General features: G+C 43.0%; 1 protein-coding gene across 4 annotated transcripts in view; it reads left to right on the top strand.

Moving 5' to 3' along the window:
* The window catches only part of znf385a (zinc finger protein 385A), a 61,152-nt gene that overhangs the window by 21,709 nt on the left and 14,061 nt on the right, over positions 1–25,382 (top strand). For 3 of the 4 annotated variants that reach the window (XM_031283795.2, XM_031283799.2, XM_036008055.1), the window contains exons 2-3: positions 14,664–14,815; positions 20,727–20,837. In XM_031283795.2, coding sequence (XP_031139655.1) covers positions 14,664–14,815; positions 20,727–20,837 — 263 coding nt within the window. Of the gene's footprint in view, positions 1–14,663; positions 14,816–17,665; positions 18,102–20,726; positions 20,838–25,382 lie in introns of those variants that run through there. The other variant, XM_031283800.2, reaches the window with a different exon arrangement.

Below are 25,382 nucleotides of genomic sequence, written 5' to 3'. Positions count from 1 at the left end.
CACACACACACACACACACACACACACACACACACACACACACACACACACACTTTCTACATAGCTAATTTGTATTCTTTCAGTTCACCAATTAGAGCACAAGGCCATCTCCAGGTCTTACATAACGTCAAAACCGAATTTTAGGATTTAGGCCTACTAGCAGGAACTGTTATTTGTTCAACCATTGAGACACTTAAATACTGTATTTACTGTGTGTATGTAAACTCTTAATCAGAGGGCTCAGAACTGAGTGATAGCCTGTGGCTCATGGTTAAAAAAATAGTTTGACATTTTTGAAAATACATTTATTTTCTTTCCAGCAGAGAGTAGATGAGAAGTTTGATGAGTCTGTTAACATACAGTAATATAAAGCTACAGCCAACAGCTTGTTTTCTGAGCTTAGCACAAAGACTATAAACAGGGGAAACAGCTAGCCCGGCTCTGTCCATCGATGTCAAAATCCTACCAGCATCTCTAAAGCTCACTAATTAACACATTTATATTATTTTTGTTTAATCAGTACATAAATCTGCAACCAGTGACTTCCTGGAGTCTCTCCTGGTTGCCTTACAACGGCTCAGAGATGCCATGAAATAATCAAAAACTTTGTAAAATGGCAAATTGTCATTTTTGAATGGGTTCAAGAAACAAGATATAGACTAGCCTTGTGTTAATTAGTGAGCTGATATACTAATGTTGTTACCATTTGACAGTGCCAGGCTAGCTGTTTCCCCTGTTTCCAGTCTTTGTGCTGAGCTAAGCTAAACTTAGCTGACCCGCTGCTGACTGGAGCTCATATTCAACATACATCTGTATGTTGAATGGAAATGACTTTCTCATCTAACCCTCTGCTAGAAAGCGAATACGTGTATTTTTCAATATACTGACAACGGCAGACTAATGCTTTAAGTTCCATGTCTTGTTTAAAATAGCACTCCACTGATTAAGTAGTTTACTTTCATTACTGGAAGTTGGAGGACTCGCAAGAGACAGATTAAAAAAAATAGTCAAAATTGATGTACTAGTTACGGTGGCTGACCAGTGCAAACACGCTACAATGGCCCAAAACACTTCCATTAGGAGAAACGTGCTGCAAATACAGAAAGGACGCAAAGTAAAAAACACACAAACCCCAACACACATGCAACAGAAAGAGGCTGCCAGTCAGCACAATGGAAGTTATCCAGGCCATCCGTATTTACAATATGACATGGCAGATGACATTGCTAGAGATTACATTTATTAAGGACTAAAGAGAAAAGAAAAGTCATGAATCTATCTAACTGTGGCCAGATGCGACTATGGGGGCAGACAAACAGGCATTCATTGACACTTATAGGGTGATATGAGGTCAACAGTATATTATGGTTGTATATCATATGCAGGAGCAGCAAAGACATCACTGCAAAATGTAGATCGACTGCATTACGTTCATGCATATGACCTAATAAGACAACCCCAATTAATGCTTCTGCAGGAAGCAGGAGAGACACTGCTGAAGTTAAGAAGAGAGAAACTTGCACGCTTCTGTTTTTTTTTTTTTACTGTTGCATGTGTTTTTGGGGTTGTGTTTTTGATACTTTGCATCATTTCTGTATTTGCAGCATGTTTCTCATGAAACAGTTTTGGGCGGTTGTAGCACGCTAGCCTTGGTCATCCACCGTAAGTAGAGATATCTGGACATTTCTTTCTTGTATTGGTTATCCTTTCATTAGACCCTCGCAGCCTGGTATGGTATACAACAATGTATCTCAAACTCCATGATTCAGTAATGTCTCCAAACCCTTAATTAGTTCTCAGACTCCCTCAAGAGCCACATAATACATTATATTCACAGGCTGAGTAGTTCTTGTGACCAGTCAACTGATTTTGATGCAAGAATTCTGTGGAGTTGCCCTTTAACTCTCTTTTGGGCTGTGTGATCCTATGACCCTCCAGCTGTGGACCAGTGTTGCCCATCGCCAGGTGTCCCTGCAACCCTTGTTTTAGGTTATGTTATAGGTTTGACACTTCTATGACCATGCCTACAGTAAGGTCCTTTAATATTAATGTGAGATGAGGAAAGGTTCACATCAGTTTGTTTTGCTTCACAAGGGTGAACCTCTGATTCAGCTGTCAAATTTAACAAGCATATTGCACCACGTTCGTCTGATATCCTCATTACTCTCATTACTATGCTGCTTTGGATAGCTTTTCAAAAGCCTGGCGCTCCTTTCATCCATGGTATGCTCTGTTTAAAATCTCTCCACAGGGTGTGATTCATAGATGCTCACTTCCTTTTTATTCATCATGCATCAACACTAGACAATGCAAGTTTGTGTGTGTGTGTGCAGGTTTATGTCCACGTGTCTATAGACCACGGATTTATTACAGCCAAGATCAACCAGAGCTCACTGAATAATGCATCGCCTGCAATCATGGAAAAATATGCTGAATACGCCGCAGCTGAACTTGAAGGTGTGGGAGGAGGTATGAAAAAGCATAAAGCTTGCTCTTGACTTAGCTTCAATGTATGACACAGAGAGAAAACACTGTTCTCTACTTTCACAAATGAGCTCAGGTCCTGGTTCAAGGAGGTTTCTGTCTTTCACTTTATGAGCTATGCCAGGGGAATTAACATCCATGGGGGGAACTTTGTGTGTGTTTCACTTACACAGTCTCAATTACAATATGTTGGCTCACAATTTCAACCCCGGGGTTTTAAATTTCAGACGTTGTTTTAACCTTTAGAAATTCTCTGTGGCATGCCCTGACTCTCTGAGTGTGCACACCTCCCCAGCTGCCAGCAATTCTTTGCAGTGGGAAGTGATGGATGCTGAGTTAAACAAAAGTGTCATTTGTGGTCACACCAATGACAAGTGACATTACAGAAGAGACCCCCCAGCACTTAAAGAGATTGGGCAGTGGTTGGATTGCTCAGGGATGAACAGAGAGCACCGTGTTAGAGGACATCGTTTGTTGGGCTACTCCATATTCATAGACAGTATACTACTGCAGGGCTGAAATGAAAGCAGTGGCCGTCAACCACATAAGGTCTCCTCCCCCACTCTATTAGGCTGATAGCATATTGCCCTCTACCCTCCATGGGGAATGAAAGTCAATGAAATGGACAAACACTGCGCAGGGGAACATTATGGTTGCTGATCTTCAAAGAGCACAGGTACAGTATATATATATTTTTAAATCCCCCACATCCCCCTCTCACCAACCCATCATGCCTCCTCCTTTTGTCTTCCCTTAGAGCAGAGGGGTCTAATCTCAGAGAGAATCTGGTGCCTTTGTTACCATCCCCCGAAGTGTATTTGGGTTGATCCACCTGTTTGTGGCTGAGTGATAGAATTCCATACCTGAGGGCTCAGGTTTCTGGGAGGTGCATGGGAATAAAGTTGCTGGCTATTGTTCCACCTGGGTGTGTGACCAACACCTCGAACAAGGGAAGAAGGGGAGGAGATGGGAGAGAAATGTGGGTTTGGGTGGGGGCTGGGTGGCAGGGAACAAGTAGGAGCGGATTTAAACAGGCTGGAGAGAGGCAGAAAGGTGAAGAATGTCACCTTGTCCTCTATCTTTTCCTATCTCCCTTTTTTCTGTTTTTCTCCCTCCATCTCTCACTCTCTGTGTTCCCCATTGCAGTGCACCCATATTCAGACAGCATTTTCCCTCCTCTTTCTACCATTGCAATAAGTCTAATCTCCCTCTGCTGCAGTGGATCACTGTCTTACAATAGACACAACAAAGCAATGCTTTGGTTCCTCCTCATTCCAACAATCCATCCATCACTGGCTCAGACATCGCCTGTAGCCGAGAGACATTCAGACACATCTCCACTGGACAACTCTGTGATCATTTTACACACCTGACTGGCCCTCGGCCAAGGGAGGAGCATTCATTACAAAAGGAAAATACATAAAAAAGATAGAAACCTGAGAAAGAAAGAGAGCAGACATCAGGGAATTTAAAGGAGAAGAGTGGAGATGAAGGTGAAGCTTTTTCTCTTTTTACAGTAGCTGTTGGATGAGTCATTCATTTTATTCCCTATTAAGGTGACGTTAATTAAACCAGTTGCTGGGCTTTACATAATTGAGTTACGGTAAACACATCTACATTTAATATAATTCTCCCACATAATCAGATTTATATTTATTGTCTTTATACCCAGGTACAATGAGATTTTGCAAGACTTCTCTCAATAAAAATAATGTGTAACTGTAGTATACAGTCTTTTTAGTTTTTCCCTTTACATCAGGGTTGCCATACGTGTGGAAATATGCTAGTCTAGAGACTTAAAGGAATACTCGACTGAAAATCTTTTGCGTATCAAATACTTTACACCTGTCACTTGCTCCTTTGCTGAGGATGGCACCTTGTATTGTCAGCTTAAATGCACAGCAGCTACAATGTATTCCAACAGCAAAAATGATCAAATGTCCATACAGTAGAATCTTCTCATACCACTCAGCACCACAGCAAAATCCACTTTCCTGCATCCTACAGATGCAGTCTGCAAAAAATATGAACAATAGAGATACCTTTCAAGCCAACAGACAGTGAGTATTTGTAAGAAAGTCATAGATTTTGAGCAGAGTATGCCTTTAAAGGTCCAGGTTTACATTAGAATTAAGTTTACATAAAATAGAGTTAACTATGTAACCATGTGTGTCAGGGTTAATGCTAAGTGTTGAAGTTAGGGAATTAATGTAAGCCTGTGCCCTAACACAGGTAACCATAAAGGGGTGTGTGTTTGTGCATATTTGTGTGTTTGTTTGGTGCTCTCATTGTGACCCTCTCTGTGTGAACACTGCAGCACTGTGTGCCTTGTCTCCACAGTCGACTATGTTGAGCTGCCCTGCGATGTTCTCTCTGTGTTCCCATCATCCCTGGCTGTCCCCTCCCATTAGCCCTGACAGCTATTTGTCTGTCATTACTGACCTCAAAAAAGGACAGCAACTCTCTCCTTCACCACACACACATACACAGGCTGCATGCTAGCTGAGCCTTGCATTGCAAAATAATTTTGTGCCTGCGCTATAGTTGAACTTAATTACATGGTACGGTGTCATCACGCTAGGGTGCTTTAAAGATAAATATCACATTGGAATGTAATAGGACTGAGGTCAGGCATTCAGACATATTTTCATTAAGTCTATTAACCCTGTCCTGAAAGAGGTTGGTGCAAGTTGTAACAAGAAGCCCAACATACGGCTACTCTCCTTAAGTACCATCATTATCAGAGCTGCCATTGATTTAAGGTGGAAGCAAAGTCAAACAGGATATCAGGCATGTGGGAAGGAATAGAAATGTATCATTTTACAAGCCCACCTTTACTGCCCTTGGATGGATAGATAATACAGAGCCAGTGTAAAAAGAAAGGAAAAATAGTGAGTCAAAGCATTTGTCTTTGCAAAGCTGATCGCAGCGCTCCAACATTTATCTACAGTATGAATCAGTAAGGTCACAACCTACTCCAGAGAGATCAGCCCACTAGACCCATGTGCACGTCTCTTTACTTGTGTGTTGTACCAGCACACAATCCCTCACACCACAAGTAACAAAAGCCAACAGCCTCCAAAAGTTCAGTTGCTGCCGGACAAGGAGCCAGCAGGAGGTTTATCTGGAGGATTAAAGGGGTGTGCATCTGCTTCTGTGGCTCAAGCATGTGCATTGGTTCTGGTGTGTATTCTGGGCACTGTGCATTGTGGAGTTGTTGGTTGAAAGGCAAGGTAGGTATCAGAGGCAGGCTGTCTTGACCCTCATTCCATCCCATTATTTTTGCATCATGCCTCCTCCCTTAGCTCCCATTTTTCTTCTCGCTGTCCCGCTTGGAATCCCCAGTCAGCTCCTCTGTGTCTACCAAAGAGACAGACTGGCAATTAAATCCTCCCAGCCTTAATTCACCTACTTAGGAGAGATAAAGGTAGGATCTTATGGTGGGGCCTTTTTGGGCCTACCACTGTCATATTATCTCACTAGGGTGTCATTACCACCCCTTCCACTCTGTAATTATGCACAATACTTCCCTTTGGGAGAGACTGAAGGTTTACCCTGCCTTATTTGTGTGTAGCGTGTATATGAATGTGTAGTTTTTGTAGAGAGCTGGTGCGTGTCTGGTGTTTTTCATAATATGTGATCATTTTTGAGAAGCTGCTCTTGAAATGGACCTGTCTAGCTCTCTGATCAGATTGCAAAGGGTAACAGATTGAGTTTCTGATGTATGTTGTGGAAGGATGCTATGTGTGTGAGACTTTAGATTTTGGAGGCTTTGATCACTCAATGGAAGCTGTTCTAACTTTGTTCGACCTTTTTGTTGTTGCTGCTTTAACATCCCAGCCACAGATCATACTGTAATACCACACGCTCTGCTCCTTACACTACAACGAGTTAGTAAAATGCTGTTCTCCAATTTGGTAAGTTGAGTAAAATGTAAGACCTACAATTAGGGAAAGTTTAACACCCCCCCACTGATGCAGAAATATGTACACAGACACAAACATGTTGCCTGTGCAGTTGGCTACACTGATGCTCACAAAAAAACACCAGAAACAAAGCCAGAATTCATTTAACAGCCATTTAATTGCATTATATTTCACTACTGGCACTGTACTGTACTATACAGTATAGGGATATTTGCTGTTTCGTGAATGTGTGTGTGTGTGTGTGTGTGTGTGTGTGTGTGTGTGTGTGTGTGTGTGTGTGTGTGTGTTCATAACTCTCACTGCAGTGCGTTTGGATTAGATTAAGGATGAGACATGTTCTGACTAATACTCAGCACTGTGCTGAAGTCTTGAGCGTCTGCTGCATCATATAGACTTACGTGTGTAAGTTTACACATGCACGCACGCGCACGCGCACACACACACACACACACACACACACACACACACACACACACACACACACACACACACACACACACATACCTCATTTGCCACATGAATGCAAACAGAGAAGCCAAATGGCATTTGAGGCAAGGAAACAAGTTTCAGCTTTCCTAGCTTCCCCGTGCATAATCCTCTCATTGGAGCGTAGCGTAACACCAGCAGTTCCAGGCAGCAAATCAAACAGATCTTTATCTGCATCCACCTACATTGTGTGCAAGTATTACAGTAACCTTCATAGGAAGCTGGGAATTAGCATACCATGATTAGAAAAGATGGGGACGATAACGTTTGACAGGAACATGCGGTTTTTAAATTTCATAATCATTTTCAGGCTCTAAAATAAGAACTTGGAAGTGGCTACTTTGAAGTTTACAGAGGGGCTCAGCAGCACACTCTTGTGGGCACTTAAAGTCATACCTGCTCAGGTTTTTTTGTGTTGCACGCTTGGTTGGCATGAAGGTGGAAAGCTTCACTATGTGAGCCTTGTAGCACTCAGTGTTTTCTCTGATGAAGTGCATCACTATGTGTGAGTCATAGGCTGTGAGTTCATAATTCATTCCGAGCAGAGGCTGAGGCAGCTATCTGGTGGAAGGCTGCTGCTGCCACAGCTGTCTGTGAAGGGAGCATCCAGGAAGGTAAGCAGCTCAGGATACAGCCTCCAGACAAACACTCACTGCTAATGACCTGCATAGCGCTCTGTGCTGCAGATCTTGAGGTGACAGATGAGGAATATACGTTGATATGTGGAGGCAAACTTAAAGCTGCTTATTGATGGGCACAGATATAGAGTCAGAGGAATCTTGCCTTTCATGTGCCTGGCTGGATAATCCTCTATATGTCTAAAAGTGTGTGCATTGAGGTGAAAGTGTGTGTTAGAAAAGGTGAATGAAGTATTTTGGAACACTATGTGTGTGTGTGTGTGTGTGTGTGTGTGTGTGTGTGTGTGTGTGTGTGTGTGTGTGTGTGTGTGTGTGTGTGTGTGTGTGTGTGTGTGTGTGTGTGTGTGTGTGTGTGCACGTGTGTGTGTGTGTGTGTGTGTGTGTGTGTGTGTGTGTGTGTGTGTGTGTGTGTGTTTCTGCCAACACAAGTGTGTGAGTGCTTTTTTCTTTGTGTATTTGTGCAAGGCTTTTGGCCAGGCCTGTAATCCTGTTGATTGTGCTTGTGGTCAGGTAAATAGGAGGCACACAGTCCTGCTGGGCCCGAGACTGAAAGGGAGTACTGAATGTAACAGGGCCAAATGGTCATTCTTTGTCTCCTTCTCATACCCTGTGTTTGCACGCTGCCTCCACTGCTGAAATGAATTGGCTATTCCTGTAGGCCTGGGCACAGCTGTTTTCAGCCCGGAATACACACTGAGCTGATGATGAGGGAGGCAAGGAGCGAATGAGAGCGAGAGATGAGAGAGAGAGAGAGATAGTAAGAGAAATAGAGACAGACGGACAGATGGCCAGCCATTCGTAACACACTACAACCAATATGAAACAGCAGGGACATAACAGACAGCTCAGACAGCTACACCTGACCCTAAACATTGCAATAATAATAAGCCATTTATTAAGGTCACGAGAAGTCTCCTCCTCAGTGGTTATGAAATAGTCTGGCAACCCCAGTTTGGATCTCTTCAATTAGTTAGTCAATGTGCAGACAGCCACCATCCTCTGAACTGTCAGATTTGGTCTGAGGAGTCTGATGTACACTGTTGTTTGTGCATGGGAGACAAAGAGAGAGCGAGAGAGAGAAAGGAGGCTTGATGATGGAGACTATGGGGGATATGTTGAAGAAGCTCTCAGTGCAGCACCCGGTCTCTTTAAATCATCTCACTGACTCAGAGTTCTCTTAATAATGTATACATAAGTGGAGGGCAGGTTTTCTCAGGATGTAGAGCCAGCAGTTAGTCTGAAATCTCAATGCACTGCAAACACTAGGTCGATAAAGTAAATTATGAACGTTGCACAGATAATCAATAAAGCTGCTGCCTGGCACAAAACTTTGAGATGCCAAAAAATATTTATTAGTTGTCATTTCATTATGTTTATATTATGTCCTGTATTATCAAATGTATTGAATCTTATCAGTGTTTTTTTGTCTACATCAAACATATCAGCAGCATTAACTAGAAACTGACTATGTAGCCTAGTGCTGATGTGGGGACAGGTGCCCGCTTCACGGCCCAGCAGAAAGGCAAGTTGGCAGCCTGACTGTTATCACATCTTTCTCCCTGTCCCTGTCACATCTGTGCTTGTCCAGCATGCCCGGTGCCAACTACCCTGCTCCCATTGTTCTCTCCTGAATGCACCCAACGCCCATGGGAAAGAAGACTGAACACAGTGTGACACAACCTACACAGCCTGTTAGATAATCTCAAGACATGAAAAGATTCTCTTAGCCTAGATTCTAGAAACCGCTTTTTGTCTTGCATCGTAGACAAGGAAAACACCCAATGGTGATTTTTATAATATTTTTCCAGCTTCAGTTTAGACACTAACTGGAGTTAATACAATCCTGAACAAGCATAAAAATGTTACATTGAATTGATGAAATAACATTTTATAATATACTAAATGGTATATCGCTTTCATGTGAAAATCATCATGCGGAACCCTTTTAAACATCACGTTTTGCTTTGATTGATTTAATTTGATTGACTGATCATGTCTCTTAGTTTTGAAATAGCTCCCCAGCTTTTGTTTTCACTATCATCATTATACTGCATCAAATCATAAGTATTGCATGAGGTGGGAAACACAGGCACAGGAAACACACAACAAAGGCAGTAACCATATAAAAATGCTATGATCCTCCATCTGTTATTTGCCTGTGTGTTATTTTCCTCCACTCGTTAGGGAAGTTAGGGAATTAAAATGTGCCACAGGAAGAAAGAGGATTGCGGAGCATTGATGTGTGCGTATGTATGTATATTTCTCTTTTGTATTCTCTCAAATGTATTGCCTTTTTATAGAGAGAATGAACAAAAAAAAAGAATATTTTGTGAAAGTGTAGGTGCTTACACACACACACACACACACACACACACACACACGTATGAGTACTTCTAAACTAAGACACTTATTGCTGTAACATGCATTCCCTTGCCCTCAACACCGACCATTACACCTACATGCCTAACCCAAACCCTAAATGGAACCATAATCTAAACTAAATTTAATAAATCAAAATTCAGTTCAAACCAAAAAGTTCCAAAACTTAGAATGGTCATCAGAACCGTAAAAGCTTACGCACACGCACACTTTAAGCAAGCCACTGGCTTCAACACCAAGCCCTCTGGCGTTGCCCTGCAGGCCCTTTAGGAGCTCTGCCCCTGCGAGCCTGGTAGGATTCCTGACAACTAAATCCAAATCGCTGTCTGAGTGCTCTCAGCTCCTCCAGTCTGGCCTGGTCTCTCAAGGCCGTTTTACAGTCATCGCATCCGAGCTTGCGCACGCCAATGTGACGTCAAAATGACGTAGATCTCGCTGGCGCGCCAGGATTTTGAGTGCGTGTCCAGAGGGCGCGCACCACTATTTTTTTCAATGGCGCGCAACAAAGCGGAAACAGGAAGCTTGAACGAGCTTGAGGGTAACTGCATGCCAGGACTCTCAGAGTGACTGCAAGTCTCTCTTGTAAACTTACTGGGTTAAGATGAGTTCTTTTATCGCGAATGAAAGGCTTGATCCGACAAAGTAGGTCACTGAATCAAATCAAAGCATTGACGGCAATGCTGCTGCCAGTTCCAAGGGGGTAAGCTTCTCCTCGGACCACGAACCTCCTATGGCGCCATTTTGATGCTAATAAGCCATCACCTCCCATTAGCATTCCATTGACTGCCATTCATTTTGGCGCCACTTTGACAGCGAATAACTTTACATCTGAAGCGTTTAAAGACTCTATTTGTCCATTGTTTATTTCTAAAGAAACACGACAATGGCTCCGTAGCAGACGTTTTTGTAAAAATAGGCTAACGATTGTGTCATAACCACGCGACTTACTGTCGCATAGTAGAGGAATTACCGTATAGTACAGGAGAAGCGCGCAGGCAGTTTCGTCTCACATAAGCTGTTTAAGTGTAATTACTAATGTTAACTAGCATTTTAGTTAGCAATAATTAGCCTGTGCCTATGTTATCTCCTTACATATACATACGCTCTCCATCTCTGCAATATTCGGAATGATTGAGATTTCTCTTGGCACAGCTACCAGAAGACTTACAACTTTCAGACAGGTTGCTCACGGCACATTTACGTCATCTCTCTCAGTTGGAGGCTACGCAGTAATGCTCAGCCATCACTGGAAAAGTGCTTCTAATGTCCTTCACTGGTCTCCGTCCAGAGCAACGGGATCTGTTGGTCCATTCTTATATACTGTCTATGGCCAGTTCTGCCGTTGTTTACCTTTTTCTTCTTCTTCTAGTCCGTAGAAATAGCAAAGTCGGTAGCCTTTCCTCATTAGCGCCACCTCTGTTCAGGAGAAGACTGCAACTAGTGTGGCAACCACCACGCGGGAGTATAAACAGTTACGGCACTCCCATGACATCACACTGGCGGTCGACAGGTCGGCTGCGGCTAGTATACTGCATGTTTCACTCTGTTTCACACAGACATTCGCACAGACCAGGTCCCGAGAGCCAGTAGTGAGAAGAGAGAGGGGGAATAGAGTAAAGACCACTCCCCTGCTGGGGTTTGAATTGCCCTTCAAGGGTCTTGCTGAAGGACCCGCTGTTAGCATCACCCTGAGCGGGATTCAAACTTCGCCCTCGCCACACCCTAACAACGCCCCTGGTCGGGATTTGAACCCCGGTCTCCTCGTGAAAGTCAATGGTGTTACCCACTAAGTTATCCAGCTGCTGGATCTGTCTGTAATTTTTTAATCAGTTAGTTAATCAGAAAATACAAGTATTTATTACAGTATCCTTGAGGTCAAGGTTATGTCTTTAAATTGCTTGTTTTGTTTGACTGAAGGTTTTCAATTTACACAGATATAAAAGAGAGAAATCCTCACATTTGTTACAGCTGTGCATGGTAGTGATGCAGTGTAAACTTTGGCTGTGGTTTTATTGTGTCATGTGGTTATCTTGTTCTGTTGTTACAAACAGTTAAAAAAAAAAAAAAAAGAAACACTTACGACTTTTTATTAGCTCTGTCTCTAATGCAAGATTTTGTCATTGTGGAGAGTAGAGTCTGGTGGGACCACATACAAACATGCACTTATTCACACACACTACACAAACACACATATGCACAAAAACTTGCGCAGGTCACACAGGCACACTCCGGCTCCATACAGCGATTTGTTTGATTTACACTGTGGGAAGGTCCCCAAAGAGAGATTTAAATTAATGGGGTAATTACAAGAGAGAAGAAAGCAGCCACACTCTGATTTATGCACACTGACAAACACACACATGCACACAGTGTCCCTGATGGGACAGATTGTGTCTTTGCTCCAAGGACGACTGCTCCTCTCTCTTCTCAATGGTCCTCAGGTCCATTAACTTCCTCAGCTTCTCCTGCTGCTGCAGAGACATGTTCTGCTCCCCGGTCAGCTAATCTCTCTGTTTGTCTGCCTGCCAGAGGCTGGCTGACCCACTGCCAGTAACAGTTTTCATGTTCAAGTTCAGACTCACTAGGGAGCTGCAAACATGCAACTTCAGCTAACAGAGTCACTCCTTACAAGCAAAACACACACACGCACACATTCCTGCACAAAGAGCCTCAGACACGAATTCAGGCCATGTATCAACATGCGGTATAGTGTCATGATAAATGCCGTCAAGAGACAGCGTATTAGTCATGCTGATAGTGGTGCAGCCCTGGAGGAGGAGCTGCCTTCATCAGTCATGGAGGAAGAGGTGGAGGAGAGAGCACCTATAGGATCTCCCATCCTCCCTCATCACAACAAACAACATCTAGGAGGAGCTCAGCTTAAAAGACTGACTGAGAAGTTTGTGACTCTGCATATTTAAAAAGAAAGTGCGAGTGAGACTTTCTATTGGGAACAACACACAAACCCACATTATTTGTATGATAGTGAAGCGTTTAAGAGTGCTGAGTCAGCCGGCGATGGATGAGAGGAGTACAATCCACCAGCTGGAAAACCAACAGACACTTGTTTCTCATGGTGTAGTAGTATATAATAGTTGCATGTGTGAGCATCAGTTTATGCATTCATACATGTATACATTTGTGGTTTGTTCAGTGGAAGAAACTTACATGACCAACTAGAAGTAATGATGCAGTCCTCTCCACCTCGAGGCCCACAGATGCATGGCAGAAGGCAGCTGGGCTTCAGCTGAGACAGCACTTTCACTCAGTCTGACAAAGTCACTCTCTCTCCCTCTCTCTTTTTCTCGCCTGCCCTCTCTAATCCAAACTTTCTCGAGACTGCATCTGCTAGCACCATATTCCTTCATGTGGCAGCCATATTATTTTCTCTGATCACATTCAGTTGACATAAAGCTTGATGGTAATGCAGAGGTGTCAAATAATGCACAAATAACCATGTGACAGCGTGGAAGCAGGTAGAAGCCAGTTGCAGCCGGAAAAGCAGCAGAGCGAGGGACAGCAAGTAAGGGAGCGAGAGTAGCTTAGAGCAATCCCAAAAAGGAGAGCAGCAAAGCTTTAAATCTTGGGGGAATTTGAAAGCCACAGAAATCCAGTTGCGGATATTAAGAAGCTTAATCTAAGAGCTTGCTGAGGCTGAGTTTTGCTGTGTGGGCCTCATCACTATCATCCTTGACAGAGGTTAAAGAGGAGACGTAGGGGGATAAGAAGGAGAGGAAGAGAAGACAGATGGGGGCAATGACGAGAATAGGGAGCATGTATTATGATGACAGCCTTGCATGCTTTTATAGGAGAATTAAACATTGACATTGTGACACAGTGGCACAGGTGCGTGTGTGTGTGTGTGTGTGTGTGTGTGTGTGTAGTGACTGTGTTTTTGAACTCCTGTGAAAATCTGCTCAAAAAGCATGTTAGATACAGTCAAAGCCAGGGAGCATGTGTCAGACGTGAGTAGATGAATTAGTGTCCATGATTCGTTCATTCCATAATTGGACACAACAAAGTGATTCAACTCTAGTGCACGAGTCAGGATAACATAAAGCAGCTCACGCTGAGATGAAACTCATTATCATCAAGCTACAGATGTCTCCCAGGAGACGAGAGAAGAGTGTAGACTGGCAGGCAGGTGGATAAGAGAAATCCCCACAGCTTCATGACATTCTTTTCTTCTCTGTGGCATTCCTGCTTTATTTGATGTGAATGTCTTAGTATATTTAAATTCTTCGGTAATGTGAATTCTACAAAGAGAGAAGCCCCTCAGTATCACAGCATTCGTGCACAGCTATGCTGCTGCACTTTGGCGCTTCAGTCTTGCCAACTTCTCAGGAAAAACAAGAATGTATGTCCACAGCAATTATTCCAGCGTCCTTAATGGCCCAAATGCTGCTTTTTCACTCAGTTTAGAGATTACGTGTTTCACTGGAGTGCCACATAGTTTTGCTCTGTATTCAGACAAATTGCTTTGCAATGCAATTATGGCTCATTGTGCTTTTTGGTTTCAGTTGCAGATTTCAGGGAACAACATCATGCAATCTGTAATAAGCTACACAATTCACTGAATTCTTTCTGTCTCTCTATTTCTATTTTATACTTTGTGTTTTACCAAAAAGACAGTTATTGCCACAGTAATTGTCAAAACAAACATTGAAACTGTTTTAATTCTATTTTACACAAATGAGTTGTAAGAATATGCCATGCATGTTTATCTAACTCTGTCTTTGCCTGTGTGCAGGAGGCATAAACCGGGCCGGGGCGGCGGTGCCGACGTTCTTGCGGACCCCCACGATGATCCAGCCCCACCTGGACATGAAGCCCTTTCTGCAGTTCCCCATGGACACCACCCCTCCTCCGCACAGCATGAACCTCTTCCACAACTTCAACACGGTGAGAGTTGACGCAGACACACAGACACGAACAAACAAACACAAACAAGCACACACATACTGCAGTCTTTTAACTCAACCATTGCAAAAAGGAAAACACACAAGAAGGGACCTGTCTGTCCACGAAATCTGGGAAACCTGTAGGCGTGCAGGACATGGTAATGTTTGTGTATTTACTTCCATATGTTGTTACTGCCCATGTGTAACACATACGAATGTGCTTTGCACACACACAATATGCTTTAAATTGTCTTTAAATTGCCAAGGTGCTGCTGTATCCACATCAAGAATGCATGTTAGACAGGTCTCACTACAAGGCTAAGGGGCAGGGTATTCCTAAGAATGTACTATTTCATGTAAACACTCTCCCATTCCTTAATCCAAAGCACAGAATGAAAGAGCAGTTCTAAGGCCATCCTTATAGCTGTGTACTTCAAACACCAAAGTTTGTTTGATGTGGTATTTATTTGAACGGAGAAGGATCTTCCTGTTTCCCCAGGCCCTGACTAACATCTTATCATTTAGATTAGACCGTAGAGACACTTTGCATTTCACCCACTCAGCATAGTGTGCCGCCTGTTCCTCCAGACTCCATTAGGAGACGTCAACACATATCTCGTCAGCAATATGTAAAATCAGTGAACTTTGTATGTACTCTATGTGGGGCAATGCTATTCTTGGACCATGTCTGCAACAGAGTTATTCTCCACATGTGTCCGCCTGGTATATTTGACTGCAGTTTGCAAAGGTGCGACATAGCAATCCAATGTCACCAATTGGAAATATCTGGCACATGCTTTGACCATGTATGATACTACTGGGATAGTTACAGCATGAGTCCAGACACTGTTAACACATTTTAACGATACAGTCATCTTAATAGCCATAGGCAATTACATCAGTGGAAGCATTCCCACTGATGTTAAAACTGCAGTGCACCCAGCAGACATGGATTAATAGAGATACTGAAATTACGCAGGCACTCAGTTTCCACTCATGTGTCTGCTGGCACAGCCTTGAAATCACTCTTGCTTGCTCCTCTTTATTCCATCTCACGCTGCCTCTGGAAGACTCCCTCTGAAGCTCTCTCTCTTTCTCTACCTCATTCTGTAACATCCCTCTGCTCCCCATCCTCCCTTTCAGAACATTAACTATGTCTGAAGGTCCACAGGGATGCTGTGAATGTTAATAGCTGTTGCTGCTGCTGCTGACTGCGAGCCAGCACTTTTTAGTGTTGTTTTACAGCCCTGTGGCCAGGAGATGGGGCCATAGAGCCTTGAAGGACAGTCTGACCTTATAGCTCCACTGCGCATTGACACTTACACATAGACTTTCATGCTTTACTACATTGCATTAAAAACAATGGAGAAAAGACTGACTGATAGTAGGCCTACAGTTGATATTTGACTGAAAGGTATCAGGGAAGAGCATGTGATGCCTGAAACACGAGTGCACAGTCTCAGTTGTTTAGTAAGTACAGCTTCAGAATGCATCTTTGATCCGTAAACATGCAAAAATAAAAAACACAACTTTGGTTTCTGCTAATGAGGGTTCTGCCTTGATGATTTCCTACGTGGTAATCGTGGCCCTCAGCCATGTTTAATGCTTAATTTAGTTTACAGGAAGACCTAGAGTAATAGAGTAGTAAAGTGTTTGCAGCTCTGTTTACATCACTGACAATATTTTATGGCTTGTTGGGCTTTTAGGCATAATAATGTTTAAGCAATCAGAGCATGACTCTGCTCGGGTCCCATCTCTTTCATAGAACTGTATAAATGGAAGGTAAACTAGGATGATTTCACATTAAAGGTACCATGCCTGCTGGTGCCTGTCTGCACCAACACACTGTGATAAATATACTGTGTGATATGCACACTATTGCAATGAAGACCCAGCATTATAGCAGCAGTAACACTAAGAAAAGCCCCTGCACTAAGCTAGCAGCTAGTTATTCTATCATTCTCTCTCATTAAGTGATCTGTGCTGAGCCTGAGTTTGTACAGTCTTAATGAGACTCACATTTAGGTTTATTAGCCTCATAGCAGACGGATGGCCTCTCCTACAGCCATATACAGCTTTAATGGTCCTCTAATGTAATTTGTCCTCTACCTGCCTATCCCGCCCAATGTGCCTTTAGACAGTGACAGAGCTGAATTATTTATCAGCTGGTCCTGGTCCTAAGCAGCTGGTCCTGATATAGATGCACGCTCACACACCTTTGAGCCGAGATGCATGCCCTGATGTGGGCTTGCTCAGACTGCAAAGTCAGGAATTTCCGATGAGGGTGTCCAATCATGCAAAGCCGTGTACAGACTTGTTGAATCTCACCTGCTGTCTGTGCTCCTTTTATCTCTTTTCTCACTCTCCTTCTAAACCTATTCCATAGTCTTATTCCAGCACCAATATTCCAGATTAATTAACTGACATTTCATCACACCTGTTGCCTCTGATCCACTAATCAGAATAGTAATCATTTAGAATGTGTTTTGGGGCTTTATCAGATGCACTGATGTCTGGCTGCAAGACATCACATATGTCTTCAAACCATTGTAGCATTGTGTATGTGTGTGTGTGTGTGTGTGTGTGTGTGTGTGTGTGTGTGTGTGTGTGTGTGTGTGTGTGTGTGTGTTTATATGTGGTTTGGTTGGGGGTTGCTGGGCCGGGCAAAAGCTCCGGTGACTGATGATAACATTTGATAGATGGTGTGAACTTGGGGAAGAGGGGGAGAGTTGAGCAGGAGGAGAGTGGGACACACAATCCTGGCTGCATCTGGACAGATCGAGTATGCATGAAAAAGGGGGAGAGAGAGAGAAGGGGAGGAGAAAACTGGAAAGCAGACTGAGGGAAATGAACTACAGAGAAGCATGAGGCAGAGAGAGAGAAAGCAGCTAAGAGGAGAGGAGAAGGAGGCTGAACAAAAGGAACAGGCACTTGTTAGGTGATGTGTCAGTGGAAAAAAAGAAAGTAAGGCAGAGATTTGAGAAATTCCTTACAGCAGACACTTGCTTCTCTTCTTGCAGCATTTCAAAGAGAAGCAGAGAGTGCGCCCAAAGAGGGGAAACAAAGAAATCGTAGATGGCAATGCATCACTCGGCACAAGTCCTTTTTTATTATTGACTTATGTATTCAGCATTGACAACCAACCAAGGGGCTGAATGAGTAAAGAAGGTACACCATACATTCTCAATCTTGTACATGCTGAGGCTCAAACACACACCTCGGCCAGCAGCACACACACAGGAGGAACAATGCAGCTCCAAGCTTCTACAGACACAGAGGAGAAGAAGGTGAGTACCTAAATGCTTGAAGCTTTTTTGTTTGTTTGTTTGTTTGTTTTTCACCCAACGGTGTCTTAATCTGGGCACAACACAAAAGTACTGAAGAATTTAGAGCCTCAAAGGCTGTTTTTATCTGGCACAGTGCAGACTTTAGTGTGACTGCCAGAGTGGTCCCAATGAGAGTAACAGAACAGTGCATTCCTCTTTGGTTGCTTTTGTTGCAGAGAAGTGATCAAACACACTACAGTAGAAGAAGAAAGCGGAACAAAGACAGGATGAAAGACTGAGAATGGAGATAGGTTAAAGTGAAAGAAAAAGATGTCAGTGCAGTGCTGGGAGATACTTGGTTGCTCTTTGGGCTGTTTCTCCACAGAAGAAGCTCTGTGTTAACAAAAGGCATTAGGGTGTCTGGGTCTTAAGGCTCTGTGGAGCTGTTGATGTGACCGCTAAGTGATGCTAAAGTCAGTGGTCTGTGTGGTTTACTTACATCTGCCAGAGCTCTCACCACATACTCGAGCTGACATGTTTCCAAAACTCACTTAGTCTACTTTTATTAATCAAAATGACAATATTTATTATTTACTGATCAGATTTTAGAGATTAAAGTGATTTAAACAAATAATGCAGGAAACACAGCCAATTTGAAAGACAATTGCTGATTTTCGACTTGAGCGAGTTTTGGAAAATCCCTCTTCAGTTGCATCACAATGCTCTGCTTCTATTTCACGAGGACATGTTTTGGAGAACATTTGGGTAAGAGGCCATAAAAGCTGCTGTCCAAAAAGGCTTGTTGGCAGCTGGGCGGTGTTTTTAACAGCTGAATAGACTGGATGGATCATAGCTGACCCACACCCAGAGTACTGTATGACTGGCTGGGAAGAAGCCCATGATTCATGTACAGTTACTCCACCAAGACCTGTTCAGCTCTTGTTAAACTTGATGATGGGTCACAGCATGGACACCCACATACAGTATTTAACACACAACTATGCAGCTATGTTTGTTTGGAATGTGGAAGTTGGGGTAACATTAGGCAGGAGTTTAAAACATTTGATAAAAAACACGAGTTTATTTTTTGTTGTCTTCAGCTGGCTATTGCATGGTCACTGCTGAGGTATTCATGCAGTTGCACAGATAGTGTTCACTGACCAATGTCATTACTCAATGTCCGCCCCTCTTCTTCTATCCATCTGAATTCATAGCAGCAGTACAGCCTACACTTTAGGCTGTTTCTGGGGAGAGAAATGGAGAGAGTCATGGAACGTGGAGTGGAAAGAGAGCCAAATGAGATAAGAATGTGCAATGTGAGGATATCCGGCCTGGGCCTCTCTCTCTCTCTCTCTCTCTCTCTCTCTGGGCTCGTTCCCATTTCTCCCTCCCTTTCTCTTTCTATCTGTCTATCCGTCGTCCTCTCGCACTCTCTCAATCATTCACTCCTCCAGATGGTGTGTTTTTGTACAGTCCTGTCACTAAGCTAAATGTCTCGGGCCTCCTCCCCATTCCTTTTATTCTCTGTTTACCCTGTTTCTTTGCAGTTGCCGAGTAACATGCACCGTGCAGAAATTGTAATTTTTTGGGGGTGCATGAGAATACTCATTTTAAGTGCTCTTTGTGTCATTCCTCAGGCCAGAGTCTTGAGCCATTTGTGTTTTAGATGAGACTACATGGCTCTGGGTGCAAGATAGCTTAATGGAAATTTGGTGATTGGCCAAATTAAGGTGTTTGGTGTTTTTTGCCCCCAAAGTCGCCTTCCAGGCAACGCGGCAATGGTTATGTTTAGGGTTAAGGTTAGGGTTAGCTGCCTGGAAGGCGACGTTGGAGGCAAAAAACACCATCGAGCCCAAATTAAACGTAGGGATGAGCCAAATTTAGTCTGTCATCTGTTGGGCTCTCCAAACCAACAGACTTGCATCAGACTTGGAGGACTCTCTGGAACATTCCCTCAGTGCCTTATGAATTCAAAACACACAGCATCATATCCATTTTGTTCCTCAGGCCAAGACGTTTGTTTCTCTTCATTCATTTTGCCTACCCATACAGTTCCACATCATCTTATACATTTTGCCTGCTTTGGCTGTAGACATAGTGCCAGACAATTGTCTGTGGTGTAAATCCACACCAGCCATTGACTCCACACTAATGCTAAGGTCAATTAACAATGATCGCTAGATAAATGCAGCGTCAAACATAGACAAATAATTGAAATTGAGCCCTTTTAAATGGGTACATGCAGGGCCTTGTGTGTCTGGGGCAGAGTTTAAGTGTGCGGCTTAGCCACTGTCACGTTGGAGAGCTCTTAAAGCGAGCAAGTTAAATTTATACGAGGTGCTTAACACCATTTAGATGATGGACGTCCCAGCTGAAACAATTAACACAGGGATAGCATGAAACTACAACCTGGTCAGGATCAGAAGCCTGAGCTTGGGTAGGATGGAACCGGTGTCTCAGCTAGCAACACCCCGTCAACACTGTTGACCACTGTTTGCTGAACATAAAGACAAACATACAAACACTGGACTAACACTGTAAACACTCGAGCCTGTCGACTTCTAGAGCACACAACTGTAGAAGTGGTAACTGAGTATGAATGATAGCTTACAGATTCCTCTCTTTCTCTGTCATTTTCTCTGTCAGATGGATCCCGTGCAGAAGGCTGTGATCAACCACACGTTTGGAGTTCCACTGATCAAGACAAAGCGACCAGTCATCTCCTGTAACGTCTGCCAGATCCGCTTCAACTCAGAGGTAAAAAAACATAAAATAAACCCAACACATACACAGTATTTCTCTCCCTCCATCTCTCGTGATGTCTCCATTTACCTCATGTGGCATTAAATGTGCTGTATCTTGTTGTTTATTCACATACACCTTTCACCTCATAAACTTTTTCTTTAGGAATGTGTTGAGGGCTTTCTATCCTGTTTGCTCCCCCAAGAGCATGTATTGACACAGTGGATGTGGTACATTTGTTTGGGCTGTGTTTTGGCAGTTGTGACCCCATTGGAATTTAATTTGTTTCAAGACGGTGTGGAGCTAGTAGAAGCAATAATCACTGCAGCACAAAGCCGAGAGCGCTGCTGCAGAAGCCGAGAGGGAGAATAAGGATTTTTGCCTGCATTTTCAAAGAGATTTTCTCTTGCCCATCAACGTTAACATAGCTTGATTTAAGATATTCAACATGTGGGAGTTAATTTCACACAAGCACACCATCAAGTAAGAATCTCTTTAAAATGAACTGCAGCAAGTTTTTTTTTCATGCTTTTGTATAATTCTATCAATTAATTTTAACAGCAGTTTTATCTTTTTGTCCATATGGTGTAGTTTATTTCTAAACTCATAATGGGAGTTTAATGGCACGTTATACCCATGGGCAACTTGCATATGTGACTGATGAGAAATTAAAGAAAACAAAAATCATATGGAAGTGTTTTATTTTTAGTTATGCAAACCCATTCTCATTCTTTTCTTCTTGCTGTGGACGAATCAGACAGACACATGACAACATCAGTGCCAAATGTCATGTGCGCAGAGTATAATTTGGCTGTGATGCTCTGTATTCAGTGGTGCAGACTTCAGGGCCAGGGCGTACATCCATCCATAATACACAACATTAAGGAGTGGACCGGTGCTATATATACTCCTCAGGTCTACAATCATGGTTTCCATGTGGTCAGGGAGCTGCAGGGCTGTAATCTTGAGCCTACTCTTTGCAGCGTTCTCTGCTGTATATCTTCATAGGCGCAGGAAGCAGTTAGACAAAGATGTTTATATGATGAAATACTTTGAGCCTCACAGCTAGCGGTCAAATAGAGGCTTCTTTAGTAAAGACATGTCCTGATGGATAAAGGTAAGATATACAGTGAATCTGAATAATTTAAATATTTAACTAAATGGTTAAACTATAGTTTTAATGACAGCAAAAAAGAAAAGAAGAAGAGAAGGAATTTGTCCATACTGTATTTTTGCCATCACATCCAGCCTAAAATGATAACCAAAACAAGCAAATTACTGTATGTTGAGCAATTCTGACTGGAAAGCATGTGCAAAGTAGAGTAATAAATACTGTGTATTGCAGTAGGCTGCACCTTACCTCTTAAAGAATTATTTCTGATATTTGTCATTTTTTGGCGTGAACCTAAGAGTGATATCTGGCAAGGTCTGCCCCCATCCTGGACAGATCCCTCCGCCTTACAGTACCATTAATACTATGAATACATTTTATTTTCCGTTTCTTTAACCAGGTAAAAATCTCTTAAGATTAAAATCTTAATTTCAAGAGAGGCCGGGCCAAGAGGGCCGCAAAAAACATTGTTACAACAATAAACAGACTAATATAACTGTCACAAGCTACAAAAGCATGTAGAAAATATTTGGTGAACATGCCATAAAAGAGTTTAGACCAGTTACTGTAAGATGCATACAGGTATGATTTTCTATCTCTAAAATAAAGATCTAAAATAAAGAAAGAAGAATAAATGTGAAAGCATAGATTTAGGTTACATGAGCATTTGGCCTCCCCACTATAGCTCATGTCATGTTTATTTGTACACATGTGTGAGAGGTAACAATAGGTGACTCCTACAGCAGCCTTGGTCTATCTTCTGGCTTCCGACAAGTACAAATGTAAATCCTCAGGATTATGATATGCAGGACTGCACCACCTCTCTGCTGTCATTGTCATTTTCGCTTCCAGTGTACACAAGCAAAAAGGCACACACTGCAGTATATCACCAATGTCAAACTTGCAGCAGGCTGTGTGTAATTGGTGCTGTCCTGCACTTGGCTGGCAAAAAACTGTCCTTTATATTCCCATAGAATGACTACCCACCCACCCTGTTCTCTTTTGCATACGGTCAAGTCAGGATGAGTATTTAATGGTTGAAAAAATACAGCAGGAAACACTGAAGAGGGGCTCTGTCTTGACTGAGAAAGATTATTTTGCCCTCGATGTTGACATTTCTCTGTTTTTATCTGGCATCTGGGAGTTGATTGGGTTGATTAGGTCAAAAAAAGTGATTGGGGCTTACCATGTAATGTCATGATTAATGTATTTGTCTTCAAAGGATCTAGTTCTGCCTTCCTGCTCGCACCCCATGCTCCCCTTATTTCACGCATCATTTTGCCATCATTCATGCATCCCGGTTTGATCTTTCTCTCTGTGCCTCTTTCTTTCTCTGCCTGCCCCTTTCTATCTGTCTCCGTCTCCCATGCTGCATTATTTACAGTGTGGAAATGCTTAAAATTGCCTGCCACTACTTATTATAAGATGCATTCGTCAAGGGCATGGATTAATGTCTGGCTCTGACAGCGCCAGTGCATCTTGGGAAAGTGGGAGAGACTTGGGGGGAAGGAGATGAGATGAGGAAAGGATCGGGGAAGGGTTTGTGCCCCACTGTCCCTGGGTCGTGTAATGGTGTGAGGTGTTAAATAGTATGCACAATAACCTTGGTGGCGTGCTGCATTAGTGACATCATAGGCTCTGTCGTGCTGCATTGACCAGCGTCACTGCTGCAGCAAGACTATAGGCTGATATACATCCCTTATTCTCTTCCTCTTTACTTTCCCCCACCCCTCTCACTCTGTTTTTTGCTTGTTTATTGTCCCAGTCTATGTTATTTTCTCTCACTTTGAACTTCCTCTCTTTTTTTCCTGTAACTCTTTTCCTCTTTGTCTCATCTGGAGCTGCAGCTATAGCCATACTGTAACATCACAGCTTTCCCTTCAGAATGATAGTCACGCTGGAAAGCACTTGCTCAGTTTGAACCCTCTGCATAATTAATCACAGGCTGATGTCGTGAAGCTTTTCCTCTCTTTTGATTCTTTTATATCATTCCCATTCTCAGTCCAGCTCTTTACATCATGTCTTGTAGTTCTGTATCCATATCTCCTTCATCTTCCCTTGACTATCTTTACCTTCTCTTCATCCAGGACCTTACACTGATACTCAGCTGCTTGGCAATTGATCCACTTGGCTTGGTTAGAGAGGTTAAGAGAGCCTGCTCTGTGGCGGCCTGCCATGCACCACCTATATCCTTCTATCTCCTCTCATTCCTTCTTTTATCTGTGATCAGATCCCACTTTGCACCCACAGCTCTCTCCACCTTGATCTACAGGCTTTGCTAAAGCAGCTTCTTAAGACCCCTTTGACACAATATAGTTACAGAGGGTCTGCTATATCTAGAGACCAGTTTGTCATCATGATTTACAAGAAACATGTGATCTTCTAAATAAGTACAGCCACTGCCTATGTTTACTGTGCCAGCACACATCATGGATACCATCAGGCACACACATACAGCAAACATACACAACTGGCCTACAAACATGCCCCCTGCCAGTCTATCCCTACTCCTGAGCCTGTGGTCAGTGTGATGTCCCAAGCCTTTCAGCACCTATGGCAGCTGTCAGACGCTCTTTAAGACCATCTCTCTCCCTGGCAACTAACTGTAATTCAGCCACTTAATAATCATCTTCATCACTGGCCCCTCGATACAAATATTATTTGGCCACTACAGCACATGACATAACATCTGCTCAGACAACCTACTTGTGGAGACAACAGGGAGCTATTTGACTCAAGTGCCACACTGATTTGATGTGTCTCTATCAGTAAGGTGCCTTTTTATGCTTTTAATTGTGGGACACTTAAACCATGATAGAGGGGAGATAAAGAACGGGTGAACAGATGGCAAATAGTGTTACATGAATACCCCCTGCCCACCTATGTTTGTGTGTCTGTGTATATGTGTGTGTGTGTTTATGTTTCAAAGTTACCATACTGTGAAGTTAGACCGCTGGCAACAGCTCAGTATAACCCTGCATCTCATCTGCTATGTTGTCCCAGACTCACATAGCTCTGTGCAGACACACAAACATACACAGACTAGAGATAGACTCCCCCGATGTCCTGGTAGTCTCCTGACAAATGACTCGCCTCTGTTGTTTACTCTCTGAACAAACATACTGGCTAGTAGCTAGCCTTTCATCAGGAGATTAGCCACACTAGCTTCTGTAATAGATCTCTGTGCCATTTTTTTTCTTTATTGGAATGCAGGATGATCTTCAGTCCCTGAAAACCTCCACACTCTGCATCCCCATTTTATCTTTCTATGAGATATTACAGACAGGGTCTTAGCTGGCATGTACTATGTATAAGTCTGGGATTTCACAAGAGCCTGACCCTGTTCAGTGAGCAGCTGAAGGCGATCACAGAATTTATGTTGCAGGAGCCGACGTATGCTGGCCTCCCACTGATAATGTGTACTGTAATAATGTGCGTGTTGTAGAAGG

Source organism: Sander lucioperca, chromosome 12, assembly GCF_008315115.2.
Source record: "Sander lucioperca isolate FBNREF2018 chromosome 12, SLUC_FBN_1.2, whole genome shotgun sequence".
NCBI classification, from domain to species: Eukaryota; Metazoa; Chordata; class Actinopteri; order Perciformes; family Percidae; genus Sander; species Sander lucioperca.
This window is presented reverse-complemented; position numbering and strand designations above follow the sequence as displayed.